Raw genomic sequence first — 22,069 nt, 5'->3', positions numbered from 1 at the left:
TTTCATTGCTTACTTTTAAAAATAAGATCTCTGAAAATAATGGAATTATCCTTTGTAGCAGAAATATTCTTTCTGTAGTTAAAGAAAAAAAAATTTAAATAGGTATCTACCTTATCTGAGTAAAGCCTTTGTAGATCATAGTCAGTTTAATGTGACATTTACCAGTATTGTATTTTCAAGATTTTTTTTTTTTCCTAAAATCAATTTGGTTTTTTCCTTCACTACTTCAGTATGTATAATAATGCATATAGATTTTAGCCCCAAAATCAAAAAGAAATATAATTATTTATTATAATTAAATAATCATAGTTATCATTTATTATCATATAATTATTGAAACTAATTATTGGGAAATTTCTTTTTCTTTATGGGTGTATATTTATGTAGATATATGTTAGCTCAAAGATAAAGATATGTAATAATTATTCATTATAGGATTATTGCAATGATTATTTTATTATTGGTGAATAATTATAATAAATTGTAATGATTGTTATATTAGACTTCATTGTAATGGTAATTATACTATGAAATGTAATGCTTAAATTATAATTATTATTACCTTTTATCATAAAATTATGTATATATAGCAAAATTAAATCAAGCAGTTAATTAAAAAGGATGGTCAGTATATTATCTTTGATTACTTACTTAAAAGTAATTTTATGCCTCCTTAAATCTGTGCTGTTTGAACACAATGAGAATAAACAACAAAAAAAAAAAAAAATCCCTGCTACATGATTCATGGCCACAGTAGTTTTGATTTATATTGCCTTTTTTTAGTAGCTGTATTGTTTTCCTTGTGTATTAAATATGACATTTTATCATTTATGTTGACCATGAAAATTGCATGATTTCCCTCTAAAACAGTGTTACATTTTTGTTGGTTTGCATCAAATCCTGCGATGATTGCTACATAACAGTATTTTTAAACTTATGCTTACCTCCATTGCCTGGTGTAGGTACACTGAGCTTCCCCCCCCCAAAAAAGAGGAGATAATAGTTTTCTGATTTTTTTTTTTTCTATTCAGCAATTGATAAAACTGAACTTCATCTCTCAAAAAGTTATGCAAGTGTTTATATTAGATTGAAACACAGCATTGAGCTTATGTACATTTTTCAGCAAAAATAAATTATTGTTAAAATCTCCTGCTAATCTTCTTTACATATTTTCATTCTGTGCCTAAAATTATGCCAAAGTGCCAAGTTTTTTAAAAATCATATGAGCAGTCATTTAAAAGTAGAGCATGGAATTGCTTTATAATGGCAATCAAACCTGGTGTGTATTTGATCATATCAGACTTTTAATAAAGTTTTTAAACTTTTTTCTTGCATATTCTGCAAATCTGGTATAATATGAAGTTCAAGTAATTTTAATGTGTTTAAACATTTGAATTTTTAATATTTTTCAAAAAATTGTCAAATTTACATAACCTATAAAACATTATGTATGATCTCAAAATAGATATTCAGTTAGCATATTAAAAAATAATGTTTATTCAAATTTTTCAGTTATGAATGTTTAAGCATTAAAACAATGGACAAAAAATTTCAATTTACCTTAAAATTAAAGGCAGTGATAAAACTAAGCCTGGGTCTTTTTTCCAAAGTCACAACAATTTTAGTCATTTCTTTGTTTGACTTCTTTTATTAATGAAATTTAAGAGGCTGAGGTTTACCTGCATAATATTTCAAATATTTTAATTTAGAAATGTTTATTTTTTATTTAGTAATGATTTTTACAAAATTACCTGTGTGTTCAAATTTTTTAAAAGTTGTTATAGGGAGAAGGTAATTAACTGAGAGTTGAAGGCATAAATCTTGCTCTTTTATCTGATAACAAAGTCTCTATATTTTATTTGCCCAGTTTGGACATAAATGAATTCAGTTATTGCATGTATATCATCCTAGAAAGTGAGTTATGTTTTGCACATGAAAGGATTGACATGGTGATTTGCAGCTTGAAAGGGTATACTTCCCACAAGTACATATTTTAATAACTTCAGCCATCTTAAATATGTAAATTTCAAAGAAGTTCATTTTATTTAATTACGACAAAGCACACTAGGGCTGATTACACGTCTTATTTTTGTAAAACTGTGTATTATTATTTCACTTAGAAGTCTTCAGATGTCAAATAAAAGGTGCAGTATGTTTCAAAGAAAAATTTATCTCTTTCTGCAAAGTTTGTCTTGTGAAAATTCATGCACGTATAGTATACTTGAGGCCTATGGACCAATGAATAAAATTGTATGTACTTTTAAACTGTGCAGTCACCCTTTTCATAGAAAAGATTACTAAGTTAGGATCAATTGCAATTAATATTTTCACTGAAAATGATTAAAGCAGCAAAACACACACCACACAAAGAGGCCATATATAAAGCATGATGTTAAAATTTCTGGAACCTACATCACACCTATTCACGATTCACTAATTTTTGCATCAAATGAATGAGTATTATTAAAAAATCATGGCAAGATTTTCAGAGTAATGACAATTATTCTTTTAGCATGCTTTTCTGTTGCACGTATACACCTTCTAAAGCGTTTAAGACAGTTTTGTCTTTTTGTGAAGGTACTCTAAGCATATGAAAGGGGATTTATATAGAATGTGATGCTAAAATTCTTGAGATCCACATACTAGACCTTGAGTGTCTCATTTCATGAGCATTTCAGTTCATGAACAAATTATCTAAATAAAAAATGCCTCTGTTGATGAGTGCTGTCTTGAGTTAAGAACACTCAAGTTGACAAAATTTTTTTTTTGTTTTTTTGTTTTTTTTTTTGTTATGTATGATATTTTGTCTCTAAACAAAGCCATGGACTAGGAAATTAACAGTGAAGATATGGAGAAGTTGCTAGGGCACTAAGGAAATACACTGAACAAGAAAGAATTACAGTAAACCCAGGAACAGCAACAAAACACAATTGTTGAAGAAATGTCTTCAGAACAGAAGAAGAAAGAAAAATTACTTAAGTTCTCTGATCCACGGAATCGGTGGAAAATGTGATAAGGTGAAAAGTTTTCATCATGCGATGATAATGATGTGACCATTATAAAGCTGTAACTGTCACCATTATAAACTGTTTTCAGTGATAATGCCATGTCTCATTTTAAAACACAGGTAACCAAAAATTGCATTTGACAAATTTTGAGTGAAACAAAAGCGTGAATCTTAAATGGAGTATAGTGGCACTTCGAGACAAAGAAAAGTTGACAGAAGATGCTTCTAATGGTTAAATTACTGGTCTTTATATGATACATGGCATCACTGAAATTAATTCACTTTCTATGACTTCATGATGAACGACATAAGTATTTTATGAGATGTGAAATGTTTGTTTATAGCTGACGTTTAAGATATCATTGTTTATTAGTTTGTGATTATTAAAATATTTTATATGTAATAGTTCATCAACAGCTCTTAGTACTATTCTTTTGAATCTTTTGAATTTATAATTGCTATTGTGTCCTTGTTTTTATGGGCCCACCAGCGGCCGAGCGGTAAAGTCGCTGAACACTGGTAGTTCGGTCCGAGGTTCGAATCCCGCGAACGGGCTGGCTGCATGGGTGTTTTCGTGGTTTTCCCCATGTGTAACGTGTATACGAGCCAGTTTCCCTTAGAAAGTCCTCCACGAAGGCACCCCTCCCCTTAGGCAGATAGCCCTAGTGTGCTTTGCCGTAATTAAATACACCACCACACCACACACCTTGTTTTTATGTGAACAAATTGTTATTCCAGGATTCAAAATATATTTCTTCTGAACATAGATGTGTAGACTAATGTTCTTTTATAATACGCATTTGACAAATTTTGAGTGAAACAAAAGCGTGAATCTTAAATGGAGTATAGTGGCACTTCAAGACAAAGAAAAGTTGACAGAAGATGCTTCTAATGGTTAAATTACTGGTCTTTATATGATACATGACATCACTGAAATTAATTCACTTTCTATGACTTCATGATGAACGACATAAGTATTTTATGAGATGTGAAATGTTTGTTTATAGCTGACGTTTAAGATATCATTGTTTATTAGTTTGTGATTATTAAAATATTTTATATGTAATAGTTCATCAGCAGCTCTTAGTACTATTCTTTTGAATCTTTTGAATTTATAATTGCTATTGTGTCCTTGTTTTTATGTGATTATATTGTTATTCCAGGATTCAAAATATATTTCTTCTGAACATAGATGTGTAGACTAATGTTCTTTTATAATAACAATATTTATTTTTATGCTTATTAATTTAGATACAAATATTTAGATGCTTTGTGTGCTTGCTATATTCTTTTTTATGCATTTCAGGAATTAGTTGCATTATTTTTTTGTTATTATAAGTGTAATGCAAATTTCATTCAAAAAATTGGGGGGGGGTATGCTCGCAATTTAATTATTAGTGGCACACTAAAATCTAACTTGGGTGCATAGACAGAGAGATATTACCTCACCTTGCCTGCTTCATTGTCGTGAATATTTTAGATTATATCACTGTCGCTCTAAAAACTATGAAGATGCAGAACTATGTGAAGGAACTCGGTAATATGCAATGTTTTCTGCAAAGAATCACAAGAGTGGCAGTTCATAGCAGGCAGACGGGCTAATTTTTAAAGTGCCACCATACTTAACCTCCGTAGTATCATCTTTTAAATTACATTTTTTTTTTTCTGTTGCCTAGAAACTATCTTAATGAGGAATTCTGTGATTCTTATTTGAATGTGTTATCATGTTATTAGCACTTTGTAAGTATGGGTAAGCAATAGATAAATATACAGTAGATTCCTGATTAGCTGAGGTAATATTAAAGAGAATGTCAAAATCATGTTCTTTCAATTACAGTTAAAATAAACACAAAACATAGCAATAACCTATATTATAGCTAATTAAAAACATAGTATTAATAATTTACATGTACATATAAGGAGTTTAAATTGGGGAATAAATTCATTTGGCTGTATAAATTAAATCAGCATTCAAAACAAGAACATACTTTAAAAAAAAAGGGTATTTTTTTTTGTGTGTATATATATATGTGTGTGTGTAATACATTCTGTAGTAGAATGCAGGTGGTTGTATCCACAATGAACAGCTAGAATTTTGATGCCGTAGAATGGCCGATCCAAATAAGAAATTTCGCAGTCAAGGTATATTTAATTTAACATTTATTTCAGTAAACATGTTGTGGCCACAAACAAGTTGGCACATTTATTGTGCCTATTCCAAAAAGCTTACATTTTTGATAACTTAACAACTAGAAACAAGAAAGAAGCAGCAGATAGACAGCAGTCCAGCTAGGCCAAAGTGTTGAAAGCAATTGTGTTAAGTTCAGAGTGAAATCTTAATTCAGACTGAGTTAATTTTGGTTCTCAAAGCATTTTGATTGGATGGATGGTTGATATTGCTGTAAAATTACTATTCGCTTTTTGAGTTTTAGTTTCATTTGCATCATCAAAATTATGTAAGAGTCATATGGCATAAATTTTTCTCAAAATGACGAAGTGCAAATAGAGATTACTATTTTTAGCATACTGAAGGGAATTAATTTTCACTGCTAATTTAATCTTCGTAGTAATAGTTTCATGAAGTAATAGTTTACATATTCTTACATATCCCCCCTTCAAAAGAAAGGTTGCAACAGCAAGCCAGAAGAAAAAGCATTAGAGAGAAAGCATTACAGAAGAAGAGAGATAATTTGAAAAAATACAAATCCTGAAATTTTGAGCAAAATAATTATTGCTGTAGTTGCAAAACATAAACTTTGATAAGATTTTGGAGTCCTATTAAAAATTTTCAGTCCAAAAGTCTTTGTGTTTTAGACCTCACATAGTTATATTTTTTCAAAAAGGCTTTGAGCACAATATCACAGTTGTAAAAATTTTGCACGCACATTATGTATTTTGAATAATCACAAACTTCAAAATGTTAAAAACATAATTACATTTCGGTATTATAACATATATTTTAACATCTTAAATTTTATAATAGTATTAGTAAAATTATGGTTTTACTGTCATTGTTACATTGTCAATTTTCTTGTTTTACACTAAACCAGAAGACACCTATAGCTTTCTCAATTGCTTGAATTCTTCAATTCAAGCATTTCCAGCTATTTGGGCATCACCACTTTAACGAACTCATGTACTGAATTTTTGTTCCTTGTTTAAAGACATTTGGCCTTTTTGAACTGCACTATATCTTCCACTTATAAAAAAAAAAGTTAACACGCTCCATTTATATAAAAATAATAATTATATGAAAAAAATTATAATGTGGGAGCCTTCAAAGTTTATGCTTCTGATATGAGCAGGGTAAAAGAACAGAGGTAAAAACAGGGCCTCTGTTTTGTACCAGCACTCCCTCATCATACTCTTACATACATTTATTCTCTTTTTAGTATTTTTATATCTATCATAACTATGCTCAGTATTTTAAACATATTTTCTAAATTATATTCAAACATTTGCATACCAGGATTTCAAAATTAACTCATTCATTTTTCAAATAATTCAAAATTCTTAAACTTCAAATTTTTAAACAGTAATGTCATTTCTAATAATTACTACAGTAATTACAATAACCTTCCCTAAATAAAATAATTATAAATCTTTAAATTCGTTATTTAATTATGTAAAACAATTAGAAAAAACTATATTTATTTAGTATCATAAAACTTGAATCAATAAAAATGGTACTAAATTTTTAAAATCTAATATGAACAACATCAGATACCTAAATTTCAAAGCAGAACTTAATTTAAAAATCACTTACTTCATAGTTATAGTTTAGAATACATCATTTTGAAAACAACATTTATATTAATCTAATTAATTATTTCACAGTAACGAAAAATTTAAACGTACTCAAGTCACAGAAAATAGCGCCAACAAAATTAATAAATGCCAAACGATTAAATGAAAATTTCAGAATGCTTGTGTTTTCATTCTTTGAACACTTGTATTCTGTTTTTATTTTTAAACAATAAAATTAAATTTCAGGAATTTTAATTAAAACTTTTCACACAAAATTTAAAATCACTGAACGAGCATTAGGTTTGTTTCATTGAAATAATGGTGATTCAGATATACATTGACCAAAAGAAAGTCATTTTGATAAACATAAGACCATATAGGAATCGGAAAATGAATTTAAAGGATTTCCTGCAGTTCACCACGTGCGAAGTGCATGACACATGTTGACCTCCGTAAATTTTTGATGCAGGATGGAAGTATCTTGCACATAGCACTTCAAAACACTTCTCATAAACACAGAATGATGACTGGAGTATTTAATAATTTTGTAGTTGACTGAAATTTACTCCTATTGAACCTAAAGCACTGATTACTTGCAATGCACATAACAGATGATCACGAAGTACAATTTTTTTTTCTTTTCGTAGACACTGGCAGAACACGAGCAAGAGATTATAAACACGGAAATTAAAAATAATCATGGCATAAACTTGCATCCAAATTCGTTTAAGTATGCTCAAAACAGTGATGGACCCGGCACAGATGCAATTCTGTCTAACGATTTTGCTGTAATAAATTCTATAGTAGAATGCAGGTGGTTGTATTCACAATGAACAGATAGAATTTTAATGCTATAGAATGCAGTCAAGGTATATTTAACTTTTATTTCAGTAAACATGTTGTGGCCACAAACAAGTTGGCACATTTATTGTGCCTATTCCAAAAAGCTTACATTTTTGATAACTTTGTAGCAAGAAAGAAGCAGCAGATAGACAGCAATTCAGCTAGGCCAAAGTGTTGAAAGCAATTGTGTTACGTTCAGAGTGAAATCTTAATTCAGACTGAGTTAATTTTGGTTCTCAAAGCATTTTGATTGGATGGTTAATATTGCTGTAAAATTACTATTGGTTGTTTGAGTTTTAGTTTCATTTACATCATCAGAATTACGTAAGAGTCATATGACATAGATTTTTCTCGAAATGACGCATTGGAAATAAAGGTTACTATTTTTAGAATACAGAAGGGAATTAATTTTCACTGCTAATTTAATCTTTTTACTTATTCTTACACATATATAATCATTGTCGCTATAAAAGCCACGAAGACACAAATGGAGAGTTATGTGAATGAACTCACTAAGATGCAGTTTTATTGTGATAGGTGTCAGTGGATCGATAGGAGCTGTACACTTAATTTATTTTTATGATTTATAGTTGAATTTTAATGAATGATTTAATGTTAATATGAGGGTAGGATTCAAAAGTTCCTGGACTAAGTCTATAACATGAAAAATATTATGAATTAAGTTCCAGAAAAATATCCTCCTTCGTAATAAGACCCTTGTGCAACAACACGCTTTTGCCAGCACCTGTAAAACTCATCAAAGCATGTCTGGAATCCATTTTGGCCATGTCCTTTAATTTAGCCTGCAATGCACATTTAACTTTATTTGAAGATTGATATCGAAGACCCTGCAAGCGTCTTACCAGTTCAGGAAATAGGAAGAAATTGCAGTGTCCGAGATCAGGTGAGTAAAAGGATGAGGCAGCAAAACAGTTGTTCTCGTTTTCATAAGGGAATTAATGACCGGTTATTCACGAGTAGGGATTGGTTAGCAGGCGCGTTGTCACGCAACAGCACCCATGACTGCTCAGCCCACATTTTTGGTCTCTTCTGCTGGATCTACTCATTAGATCCAGTAGAAGACGACACAGGAGTTCAGTGTAGAGTTCTTTGGTCACAGTGCTTCTTTCAGGGATAAATTCCAGATGCACATTGCCCTGGATATTGGAGAATACCTCTAGGACCTTTTTCCTTTAGAGTGATCTTGGCGGAATTTCTGCTTCTATGGAAATTGTGGTGATTTCTACCTTACTGATGCTCTCTTGGTTTGTGGGTCATACAAAAAACACCATTTCTCATCTCCAGTTACAATTCTGCCATGTAGAGAAGGATCTTTGTCAACAGCCAAGATTAAGTCCCCCTGCCATTTCCATTCGAATTCCCTTTTGGTCTATGTTTAACATGCGGGGAACAACATGTTGACACACCCTATCCATGTTAAGATCCTTAGTCAGTATCCGTTGACATGTGGCCTCTGATATTCCAACTGATTCTGCTGTTTGGCAAATTGTTTGCTGCCTGTTTGGACATACCACCGCAGACACCTTTTTGATGTTTTCATTGGTGCATGAAGTCACAGGACGACCACAGCATTTGTTGCCTTCGGCACTTTCCCTGCCTTCTTTGAAACAACGATGCCACTCAAAAGCTTGTATTCTCAATAATGTTTCACTTCCATACACATGGTTCAACATTTAAAAAATCTGCGTAGCACTCTTTCGCAAGCAAATTTAAAATTTGATATTGATTCTTTGCTCAACTGGCACTATTTCTTTTTATCGCCTGTTACAAAATGCACCTGCATTCAAAAAGCGCTGTCACTAAAGGGGGAGAATGTAGTAACACAGAAACATTCTCATAGTTGCACTGCTGCAAAAATTTTTACATTATAGACTCAGTCCGGGAACTTTTGAATGCTACAACGTATATTCCTAATTATGTACTGTTGTGGATAAAGAAAGTTCTTAAATTCAATGATGTCATCTACTATCGTTGTTGTTACTCCATGCATGTTCTTGTCCTTTTTGTATTCCCATGGAAATTTTGCTTCATTTTAATTGTCTGTGATAGTAATAATTTCATTATTTCACAATAAACACTTTTTAAGATGATTAGAATTTTCCTCATTCTGGCTAATCAGCATTTGACTGTATTATTATTGTCAGATTCATTCAGTTTTCAAATGATTTATTTTTATGTTGGCCTTCAAGACCACAAAATAATGAAAGTACAGTATTTTGGCTATAGTGATTAAGAATTAATGCCATTATTTTTGTGAGAACCCTGCTTTTTTATGCTACTTTAACATCCAGATAATTATGTTAATTTCTATTTTTAGCCGTAAATAAGAGCTACTTGCAACATCAGTACTTCATGCTTAATTTGATTAAAGCTGTCCGTGTGTTATTTGGTCACCAGCGACTTCTGCAGAAGGTTATAGTACGCCCTTTTCGTCCTAACTCAACAGTTTGTGACAGTGCCATCTCTACTTCACAGTTATCTTTACAAAGAGGAACTTCTGAATCTAATGACAACATGTTGTTACTGCAATATTTAATGTCTGCAGCCAGTCAACCATCACCTTTAAAATGCATCTTTACTTGGGAGGAAATTGAGGTAAATTTTCACATTGAATTTTGTAAAAATCTAACCTTATGTTTTGAGTATTTTTATTTATTTAAAAAAAATTACCGAACTCCCTCCGTCTTTTTTGTGGGCGAGGGAGAGATTTGCTGTATAAATGTCTGATTAACATTTAAACCAGGGCAGGTAAAGGCAGATTATTTTATGCAAATATCTGTATATATCTGCTCTAAAATAGAGGTTGTCTTTATTTAGAGCAGTTTTAATGTTTCTGAAACTGAGATTTATGTATTTTTAAAACATCTGAAAATTATATTAATAAATATACCATGTCTGTTATATAAAAAGCTGTGGAGGATTTATCATTTTGCTTTTTTAATACATAATTCAAGAAATGTTTTATGCAAAAAATATATGAACATACCAGTAGCAAATAGTATCTATTTATTTAGCTTTCTGTTGTATTTTTGCTAAAAATTGTCATGGAAACTTTTTCTGTTCATTTTGTAATTGCTAATTTTATAATTTCCATATCATGTAGAATTCCGCATCATAATTGCTATGCCAGTCATCATACTGAAGTATTGATAAGTAAATTGAAGAAGTATTGTTCTCTTACTGTTAAATTAATGCTTTTTAAATTTTTATTGGTTTAATTTTAGATGTCAGATTGTATAAAGTCTTACTACTTAGTAATTTTTCAGGCCTTAATATTAAATTTAGTCTCATTTTCATGTTCTTGTTTAGCTATCTGTTACGAGACATTCAAGAATATGTTTCTTCTCACATTATTCTGGAAATATCTGCTTTGCAGTATTCAAAATCTAGAAGTCTAATATCCAGGAGGCCCACTAGTGGCCGAGCGGTAACGTCATTGAACACTGGTAGTCCGAGGTTCGAATCCCGCGAACGGGCTGGCTGCATGGGCGTTTTCATGGTTTTCCCCATGTGTAACGTGTATACGAACCAGTTTCCCTTAGAAAGTCCTCCACGTAGGCATCCCTCCCTTAAGGCAGATAGCCCTCGAGTGCTTTGCCATAATCTAATCAAACCAAAGCCAATATTCAGAATGATCTAATATCTGGACCTCCAAACCACCTTCAAACTAACAACAAACTAAAACTTTCCTTACAAGGTCTAGGAATAGATAATATAGTAACAAAAAGAAGCAGGAATGCAGTGAATGTGATATTCATTCAGATTAACTGAGAGTTCTGCATGTCAGTTTTAAACAGCTGCTGGCTTGTATGTCACACTGTGGGCGCTAACAGTATATTGATTAATCTTGTATTGAATTTGGCCTGGATCATACCTGAGGCTGTTGAATGGTTTTTCAGGGGGACAGAGTCAGTGCTACACGTTTTGCCACTCAGTGCAGTATCTAAGAATCCTAAATTCTAAAAATTCTATCATCCCTATTATACTGCCCAATGACCATGTATCTGAATTCTAAAATTTCTGCCATTCTTAATTTAGCTGCTTGGTGCTTCTCTAAGTTCTAAAATTTTAGCCATCCCTAAATTCTGGCACTTGGTAGCTGTCTCACCAGTTGCACATGCTCTGGCCCTATGGAGAGGAGAGTTAGCAATTTTGTATTTGACCACAACAATAAATAAATTCACTCCACTTGTCATCTTACTAGATTTAAACTTATGGTTAAAAATTCAGAAATCTTCTTAATCCACGAAGTCCAATGATTCCAGATATTGGGCCATGCACTGTATCTGTAGGAAAAACTCACAGGGAATGTTGTTTCCTACATAGGTATTATTGCTAGAATTTATAAATTACTATTAAAATGTGTTTTATCAAGAAGTTCATAGTGTGTTCTTGATTAAATTTATATATGTATTATTGAAATTCTACCTGGAATACCTTCAAAAGTAGTTTAGAAAAGATCTATAAAAACTAAATTTGTTGTATTTGAAATTCTAACTGATCCTTGTGAAATCCTAATAGTTTCATTATAAGACTTTTTATGTAATACATTTAAGGTCAGTTTTTTTTTTTTTCTTTAGTTTTAGTTTTATATTTGATCATAAGTACGTATGCCCTATTTAGCAACCTCAGTTAGTTATTGTTGGCTTTAAGTGAACTTATGGACCCTATAAAAATTTCTGACTAATGTTTATCATCAAATCTTATACTTGTATTTTTTTTAAATGTCACTTTTTTAAAGATTTACTTCTTTTTTCAAGGCTGCAGCTTTAGCTTTGGTCCAGTATCTCATGTCTGTTACTAATATGCCTTCTTCATCTGATAAAGAAGCATCTGTTAGTAGTCCTGTTAGTGAGCCTGGAACTAATACTGTTGATCCTGAGGCTGAGCAACCTCACCCTGTAATAACCCCTGTCACACGGCAAAGAAAAATGCGTGCAAAATCTTCATCAGTGCTTGCAAAAACTGATCCACAAAAAATACAGCTTTTCACTGAAATGGGATTTTCACGAAGGAACATTGAAATGGCATTTCGAACTTTAAGTAAGATTTCTTACATGAAAAATATATTTGTGATGATATTGGCTTTATTCTTTGTTTCTTGTTGCTGCTTTAAATATACTTAGTGAAATATAAGTAAGTATATCAAAGGTTAAATTAGGTTGCATTTTTTGTTAACAGTCATCCACGAGTGTCTGAGCAGTGGCCAGTCTCTGAATACTGGTAGTTCAACCTGGGTTTGTGAATGAGATGGCTGGATGGGCATTTTCAAGGTTTTGCCCATTATATGTGCATATGAGCCAGTTTCCATTATAAAGTTCTTCATGAAAGCATCCTTCCTCTTAGGTTGATAGCCTTTATGGGATTTGTTGTAATAAAATAAGCCAAACTTAATTGTTAAGTGTGCTGACAGTGTTGAGTAGTCATGTTGGAAGAGCTTTCTTCAAATTTTAGTTATTTTTTTTTTTGTTTTGTTTTCCTTTTGTTTATTTGTTTAGATGCATCTCCATATTCTTTTAAATGTTTATTAAGACTAATGTTATGATTTTCAAATTTTTTCTATTTAAATTTTATATATGTGGCTATTTTCCAATTTGATTGTTTTAAAATTTAGTTTACAAATATTTTTACGAATTTTGTTCATAGATGGATTATTTTAGTGCAGTTATATTTGAAAGTATTGTATTTTTCTGTGTGTAAAGTGAAAAAAACTGAGAAGAATGATGCTGTACTGGGGAGATAAGAATACAGGGGCAAGCCTATTCAACTTTGAGTAAATGACATTCTTGCTATATTGTCAAGATACCATCAAGCTGGAAGCGGTTTTGACGACTAATTTTTGTTGCCAAATTTAATGAGAAATTGCCAAAATTCCCATTGGCAATATTTTGGTCTGATTCCTGTATCACCATAATAAGTATTGTAATTGAATAAATGCAATTAATTTCATGTGTAGCCGTAACTGTAATTTGGCTCTCTTATGCATTCCAATAGTTTTGAGAAGCAGGAAGCACTGGAAATATCTCGGCAGCCAGGCGAAAACTATATAAGACCAGAGAGAGCACCTGCTCTTGGTTGTTGCTTTTGTGAGTTGTTAGTTCAGAGCGACTTCTGAGTAATGAAAGCTTTGCCAATGCACTTTGCTTGCATTGTGTTTAACATTCTTAGTAGTTTGAAGTGTAGCTACTATTGTGAATACCTGTACGAGTATTTCTGGGGAAAGTTTCAGAATTCTGAAGCGTGTCTTTTAATAAAATAAATTTTATTAAACTATCATCAGACCCATGTGCATTCAATCTATTATGAACCCATATGCATGCAACAATATAAACAAATTTGAGCTTTACTATTATTTATGGCATTTTATTAATTTGCTTTCATATAGCAATGTTTAAGTAAAACTCATGGTGTATGTCTATAGAGTTTAGAAAATGTATTGAAATATGAATACAGTAGTATCGTAATTGTATAAAGTAATGTGGACTTTAGATAACTGAAACCTAAAAACGAGCAGCTATTATTATTGTTATTATTAATGGAATTCATATTAGGTAGTATAATTTTAAACCCTTTCTTTCATGTTTTAGTGAATTTAATATGTAATAACAAAAAACATATATTTTGTAGAAATTAAACAGTAATTTGGCAGATACATGATGTTATGAGTTTTTTCTCATGTTAAAGTTAAAACAAATTAATTCAATGTACTCTAACCAAAAAAGATTCTGTCACTTTTTGGATGAAACTCCAGATGCATGCCGAAAAATCCTTTTATTATCAGCATAGCCATTATTAAATTAGATAATACTTTCCCAGCATGATATAAGGATATTTCCCAGCATGACTAGTCTTTGAAAATTTCCATTCTGAAGTGGTATCTGCATGTTGGGTCATTTTCATGAGTATTTTTAGCACTGTCCTTCTAAAACTGTGTTTTCCCTGTTCACCAGTGTTGGCCATTCTGTACATATCAAAAGCTGTACACATTAAAGTTGCTGAGTGCAGACCTTAGCTGTGGTGGTTTAGACTTAAAAAAAAAATTCATGGTATGTGTGAATCATGTTTTTATTGCAGCATTGTTTCTAAATGCAGTGCATATTTTGCAACATTTTTGCAGAGCATTTATGCCAAATTTGTAGTCATACAACAGAGTAATGATACTCTGTTTTAGTGTTTTCCTTTTTATGTGAATATGAGCCAGTGTCCCTCATAAAAATCTTCTATGGAGGCATTCTCATTTTGACAGATAGTCCTTGAGTGCTTTACCTTATTCAAGTAATTCTAATAAGATGTGAGGTTTACATTTCTGTCTTATTTAACTATATATCATATTAATGTCATAGGTAACTATATGTGGCAAAATGGGAGATCATGAGATCATTTTTCCAGCTTTTTTAAACTTTCTTAAATATGACTATAATAAATTAGCAAACATGATAATTTATCTTAAATAATATTTTTGTACAAATTGTTTTTAAATAGGTAACAGTTAAATTTTTCTTTTTATTTGTATCCTCCAGTTTTAATGAGTAGTGTAAATTTAAGTTGCTTGAATGGTTGAAGTTTTTTAATGATAAAGCTCCACCAGTGGCCAAGTGATTAAAGACTGCTGAATATTGGTAACTCAGCCAGGGTTTGAACTCAGGGTGAATGGGCTTTCAGAATCGTTGGTTTTTGTGGTTTTCTTTATCTCAGCATAAATACAAGCCAGTTTCTCTTAGGAAGTCCTCCAGGAAGACACCTTTCCCTCTTAGGCAGATAGTCCTTGAAGGTTTTGCCATATCTAAATAATTAACTAATCAATTTTATTAATAAATAGTTTTGAACTTTTTGTTATTTTTCTAGGTTCCCTTGATCCTGAAGCTGATTTTCCAAGTAAATTAGATGCATTTTTGAGTGTTCTTCTGGATTATGAAGATCAGATGGTTGAAGTCTCAGATGATGATAGTTCAACATCTTTTGAAGCATATTCTGATTCTGATTCATTTACAGCAGATGATGAAACTGATGTGCCTAAGGAAGTATGCATAATATTAAAATAGTTGTTGCAGTTATTAAACTAAGTACTTCAATTATTATTTGTAGTATTAAACATTTATTTTCTTGACCAGAGCTGTATGTGATATCTTTGTTTCTGAAACTAATGAGTTGTTTCTCCTTGTTTTTTAGGATAATACTTACCGTTCTCGAAATGATTTTCATAGTATTTCTGAATATTCTGTTTATATGTCTGAAAACATCAATATTGGTAGCTGGGTACGGTGCTGCATCCAGTATGAAGAACTTCAAGTGGGAGACATAGGAGTTGTTACTCATGTAGGTATTAATTATGTATTGTTTTCAAGTTGCTGTATACAGTACAAAGTCTGAGATTCCGAATCATTTTGTGATTCTAGATTTTGAATATTTCCAGATTTTAGATAATCATTTGAAATGTGGTAAGATGACATGTAGCTATAGCAAGACTGAGGCTTCACTTGTTGTTTAAGTCAGATAGAAATATGCTAACTCCTCTCAACTACTCAAGGATCCAACGTATGATTCTGGCCCATATCAATACAATGCAATGTATTGTTATTGATCATGGTGTGACTGCATAGCCAGCAGGTGTTTGAAAGTAAAATTCAGAAGTCTCAATTGGGAGAAAAATTGCTTGCATGGCAAACCTGTGTCCTTTTCTTAAGTACAGCACAAAGTCTGTAATCCGGATGTCCATAATCCCGAGTGATCTATAATCCGGACCTCAAAGTTACAAACTTTATGCACATGCGTAAAAGCATAATGTGTTTATGCATGCACATAATGCATTTACGCTTGCACATAATGCGTTTATGCATGCGCGTTTAATGTATAACAAATATTATAAGCTAGGCTAAAATTATCTAACGCATTTTAGTTAATGTTGCAGATTGCGCTGTTCTTTAATCTTCTAATTGAATCCAGCTTATTATTTTTTGCAGACTGTTAGAGCAATTTTATAAAAATTAAGCTTGAACTTTCAATTATGTCAAAAAGAGTTTCCAGTTCTGTAGCTGCCAAAAGATCTACAAAGTGAAAGCATGTTTCGATGTCCATTAAACAAAAAGTGGAATTGCTGCAAAAAATTGATAAAGGCCTATCCGTCTCAAAATTATGCGAGAAATATGGCATTTGAAAGTCCACTATATATAACACAAGAAAAAGGAACTTTTTGAATTTTTTGTGGAAGCATCTTAAACAACTTACATTGAAAGAAATGTTTAATAAAGTAAACAAATAAATGTTAAGCCTTTTTTTTTTTTTTTTTTTTTTTTTTTTTTTGTAAATTTTGATACCCTTTAGATCATAATTGTTCTTTATTTCATAAATTACTATTTCATATTTTTAATTGTATAATTTCTGCATGCCATCTTACCATATTTAAATTGATGATCCAGAAAAACTCCTTAATTGGAATTGCCAAATTCCCGATTATGGATTTTGTACTGTATTGTAGTCTCTATGCCTAGACATTGAATTTTTTAGGCTGTAATTATCATTAATTTAAGGGGAACTTGTAGTCTGTATATTGGACTTTGTACTGTGTAAAGCATATCTGTACCTTTTTTTATACAGATAACTTTTATGAACGGAAATAAATTTCATTTGCATTATATTTGCATGCTGTTTTTCTGTTATTTTTTCCATTATTTTAGTAGAAAATATTATGCAATAAGCAAAATTTGTGAAAAAAATTCTTATTTTAATCATTTTAATGTGTTGTGCGGTTTGTGAAGCACTTAGCTGTTAATATGTTATTGGATGTTTTAGTCCTCTTATAATTCAATAATTACATGCTTTCGCTTTGTAGATCCTTTGGCAGCTATAGAATTGGAAACTCTTTTTGACATAATTACTGAATTATAGTAAATATAATATACTTTCATATGCATCCCCTGTGCTAAAAAAACAAAGATATCTGGATTGCTCTCCTTTTATTTATGCAGTTCTAATTTGTGTCTTGTGCAAAGAAATTTAAAAAAGAATATTTTTTTTAAAATTCCTAATAAATTGTAAAAGCAGTTTTATTCTGTGTTAGATTTTTTGGGGGGGTTAACGTATTTGACGGCATATAAGACGCACTTGTTTTTCCTAAATTTGGTCTCAAAAAAAGTTACCTGCATCTTATACATGAAGGACACAAGTTAACTTTCAATACTGAATGCTATTTTTAGCCCGGATAAAGGTCTAGACACACATAACTTTTTCTACATCTACATATGTGTGGCCTTCAATATAAGGATGCGCCTTATATGCCGTCAAATACGGTATTTTTTAGAAAACACACATCTTTTTTGTTCTTCCTTGTTTAATCTTTTCTATCTTTACTTTTGTTTGGGAGAGGACGAATGCAGTGAAGATAAAATTTCATCAGTTTGTGTAAAGATCCTGCTTTATTCTCATTTTTTATTTATCTTTTTTTGATTACTCAGCACATGTTAGCAATTCCCTTTCTGAAACTTATTTTTTAAAAAGGAAGGCAAGCCATTGTCATTTAATAGTGATTATCACAATTGTTATGAAATTAACAGACAGAGTGATGGCTAATTGAATTTTAAACTTTATTAACAAAAAACAAACAAAACAAAAAAAAAGTAGAGAGAACTTACATACGTCTTACTGTTTACATGACAAATTTTAGAATGACAAAAATAATAGTGATGCCAGATGCATAAATCATATCAAAACAATAAAACAATGATGCCACTGAAACTGTACATAATATTAATTAAATGCTCGATTTGTTGGTCCGAACAAGAAACTGCTTGATTTTATCCACAGCCTCATCTTTTATGTCTCAGAAATTCTACATGTCTAAACTTAGAGTAATCGTCCTTAATCACTAACATGTACTTCTTTCCACCTCTTGTTAAAACTGGGGATTCAAGTAAGTCTGCATGTATTATCTCACCAGACTTTTGTGTTTTGGATCGTTTTGGTTAAATGTTCGTCGACTTTGTTTACCATGGCACATGGCTCACAAAATAGTCCATTGTAGATAAAATCTATACCATTTTGGTGCAAGTACAGTTTCACGTACTGTATTCCTCGATGCCAAAGTGATAATGGCAGTTTTGCCGTCATCTTCATTGCCGACTTAGGAAAAGGAGTTGTCATTTTGTTGTCAAGCAAGTAGGTGGCAGCAGCAGAACCCCCTTGTGGCTGGATTGGTTTTGCACGTAGTTCAAAGAGTCCATTTAATGAACATGGGGGTTCTAAAAATATATTATCCGGGGTCTCCTTGTGAAAGAAATGACAAATCATATCTTCTGAATCACCAAAGTTCGAGATTCCTCGCTTCATTGCCTTTGAGGCTGATAACAAATGTTTGCCAATATCTGGTGAGCTCAATAGATTATTGTACATTTCCAACCACCACGCACATGTCAATGTACTCACAGCCATATGCTTGTATTGTCTGTTTGTTGCCGACTGTGATTTCTGCTTGTTTGTCAAAGTGACGGTATATCTTGAAATACTCGGCTGAATTTGTAATGTGTGCTGTAGCTCCATCGTCTATAAGCCACACATTTCGGCCACAATCATCTTCTTGACAAGTAAATGCACTGCACTGAGTATTTGCAAAGAAGGTCTCTGTTTTGCCATTTGTCGTGGTTGGCTTGTCAGGAAAAACTGGGCAAAATTTACCAATGTGCCGGGGTTTATTACAACGAAAACAGATGCCACTGAAACCTTTCACGCCATCACTGGTCTTACTATGTTCATCGTTTTGGCATTATTTGTTGTCAAGGGTTGGGATTGGCTGACTATCTGAGGTTTCTTACCACCCTTCTTCCATTTCTTTCCACTATGTTTTGAGCTATAATTAGCATTTGCCACAAATGTTATCATACTTTCATTTCTAAGCTTTTGATTTCTTCTTTGCAGCCGCACGTTGATCTGTTCGATCAGTTTTTCAGGTGACTTTTCCATCTTTGGCATTGAGTCCCACTGTGATTTGAACTCTATATATTCGTCATCAGGAAGAATAGATAAGATTCACAGTGCTAGCAGGTTCTGTGGCAACTTTCCTTCACCGCTCAACTCTTGCTCACGTTGAAGATCCACCCACAATCTACGTAAACGTGCGAGTGATTGCATTACACTTTCGTCTTTCTTGATCTGAAAAGTGAAAAACTGTTGCAGAAGAGTGTCCAATTTCACGCTTGACACCTTCTCAAAGTTACTTAACAACTCATTCTATATCACTAGTGCAGAATTACCATGCATAGGGATCAAATTTAACACATTCGGTGATACATTTGTGCGAATGATCACAGCAGCTTTCGCATTCGCCTTTGCATATGCTTTTGCGGCTTCGTAGTACTCGCATATTGTTTTTTCATTCGCACTTTCTGCCAGAGCTTTTGGCTCGATAAGGGAATTATCGAAGATGTCTGCACAATCGTTGAGCACAAATAAAGAGTTTATTTCAAATTTCCAATCAGTCCAGTTGGATAAACCTTCCAATTTGGTACACTGAACAAAATTTTTAGCTTCCATATTACGTCGTCATTAACCAGGAAATATGCAGCCAAAAAAAGAAGGCTATTGGTACACTTTAGCGTCTACCTACACACTGTTCAGGTGGAAGTGTTGAAATTGAAAACGAAAGTAAAAAAAAATCTGTGATTCAAATACGTCAACATAGCCATCGTTAATTTATTTGCGCAGTTAAATGTCGCTACTTAACGTTACTAACGTCAAACTACTTATAAATTAACAGACAGAGTAATGGCTAATTGAATTTTGGACTTTATTAACAAAAAAAAGTAGAGGTAACGTACGTACGTCTTACTGTTTACATGACAAATTTTAGACTGACAAAAATAATAGTGATGCTGGATGCATAAAACGTATTATAACAATAAAATAATGATGCCACTGAAACTGTACATAATATTAATTAAATGCTCGATTCTCAACAATATTGTCTTGAAGAAAAGGACATATATTTTAATCATAACATGTTGATGAATGATTACTTGAAATTATTGTACATGACTTAGCTAGATCATATTTATTATTAACTTGCAATGTTTTTATAATAGTTGAAAATTTTAAAGATACTATTGCTTATATATTGTGTATAAGAATTATGTATTGGTTTATCAAGTTGTTTTTTAGGATCATGAACTTTTTTGCATTTAATTTACTGTTACATTATTTTCTTCCTCTATGTTTGTTACCTATGGGTTCGTGTGGATTTTTAGTGAATAATGACAACAGCACTCGTTGAAGTATCGAAACACACTTTATTTAGCCAGTAGTAATCAGGACAGCTCCAAAGTCCCTTTTTACAGTCATTGAAGATCTACTGTAAACACACTGGAACAATCAGCGACACAGCCTTCAGGCTATCACGGTGAAGACAGCTTCACTGCAAAGCACCAGAGTACAGCTCTTGACTCTGCTTGGTCGTTCTCAGAATTCCACATACTCTCGAGAATCTGCACACTACAACATGCGATGCACTCGGCGACACACAGAGCACAGCTCCCGACGCTTCGGTTCAGTCGTTCCCAGAGCTCAACACAATCTCTCGACAATGCACTAACTGCGAAACACTAAGAGACTCTTTCGATGCACTCGACGACCCACTCGTCACTCACTGCCTGGCTGTCAACTCGACGGACTTCACACGGACTAACTCGATACTCACCCTCTGCGTACCAGCAGGGTTTATATAGTTTTTGGCTTGTGTTCGGGAACATTCTGGGCTAAATGGTTAGAATTCATTCCAGAAGGTTCTCCATCCGTCCATAGCATATCGTCAATTTTGTTACCAAATGTGGCAACCCTAAAACTGCTTTGCAGGGAAGCTATCTTACCACGTCTGTACATTTCGTAACAATATAAAATTTTTTAATTAGCCTTTACATTGGTCAGATATGCCGATTAAAATTTTGCCTGTATGTTTGTATTTGATTTTGTTATTGAGTACCTGTTATTGTATCTTGCTCTAAAACAACTGTGCATGTTGCAATTTTGTGCATTGAAAAAATATGCAGGTAAGAAATCTCACTCGTGTTTCTCTATAAGTAGAGGAAACATGATTTTTTTAAAAATTTTCACTGAATTTTAAATGATGTATTAAAGTATATACAGACCATTTAAGTGCAACATCAGAACAGGCAAGAGACATGAAAGCCAAATTAAAGACACACTTTCTTTTACAAAAATGTAAGAGTGTGTAGAAGCAAATCTGTTAGAGCTGGCAAAATAACTAATATCTCATATATTCATTCTGTGTGCTAATGATAAGTGTTGCAAAGAACACAGAAAATATATAAATTAAATAAATTCAAAACAGTTCCTTCAATTGCATGCTGCCTCTACCCGAGGCTGTGTGCATTATGAATAAAGACTAAAAATTCTTAATAAGACATTCTTTATTTTCATCAAAACAGTCTTACTCTTCCGAGATCAGCT

General features: G+C 32.2%; 1 protein-coding gene across 2 annotated transcripts in view; it reads left to right on the top strand.

The window, feature by feature from the left end:
• HERC2 (E3 ubiquitin-protein ligase HERC2) overlaps positions 1–22,069 on the top strand; it is a 599,575-nt gene that overhangs the window by 342,573 nt on the left and 234,933 nt on the right. For both annotated transcript variants that reach the window (XM_085808058.1, XM_085808057.1), the window contains exons 41-44: positions 9,936–10,213; positions 12,379–12,661; positions 15,464–15,639; positions 15,788–15,934. In XM_085808058.1, coding sequence (XP_085664184.1) covers positions 9,936–10,213; positions 12,379–12,661; positions 15,464–15,639; positions 15,788–15,934 — 884 coding nt within the window. The remainder of the gene's footprint in view (positions 1–9,935; positions 10,214–12,378; positions 12,662–15,463; positions 15,640–15,787; positions 15,935–22,069) is intronic.

This window comes from Stegodyphus dumicola, chromosome X1, assembly GCF_044657685.1.
Source record: "Stegodyphus dumicola isolate Sdum_Otavi_A_Nest chromosome X1, ASM4465768v1".
Taxonomy (NCBI): Eukaryota; Metazoa; Arthropoda; class Arachnida; order Araneae; family Eresidae; genus Stegodyphus; species Stegodyphus dumicola.
Note: the sequence above shows the minus strand (reverse complement) of the source record. Positions and strands in the feature narration are given on the sequence as shown.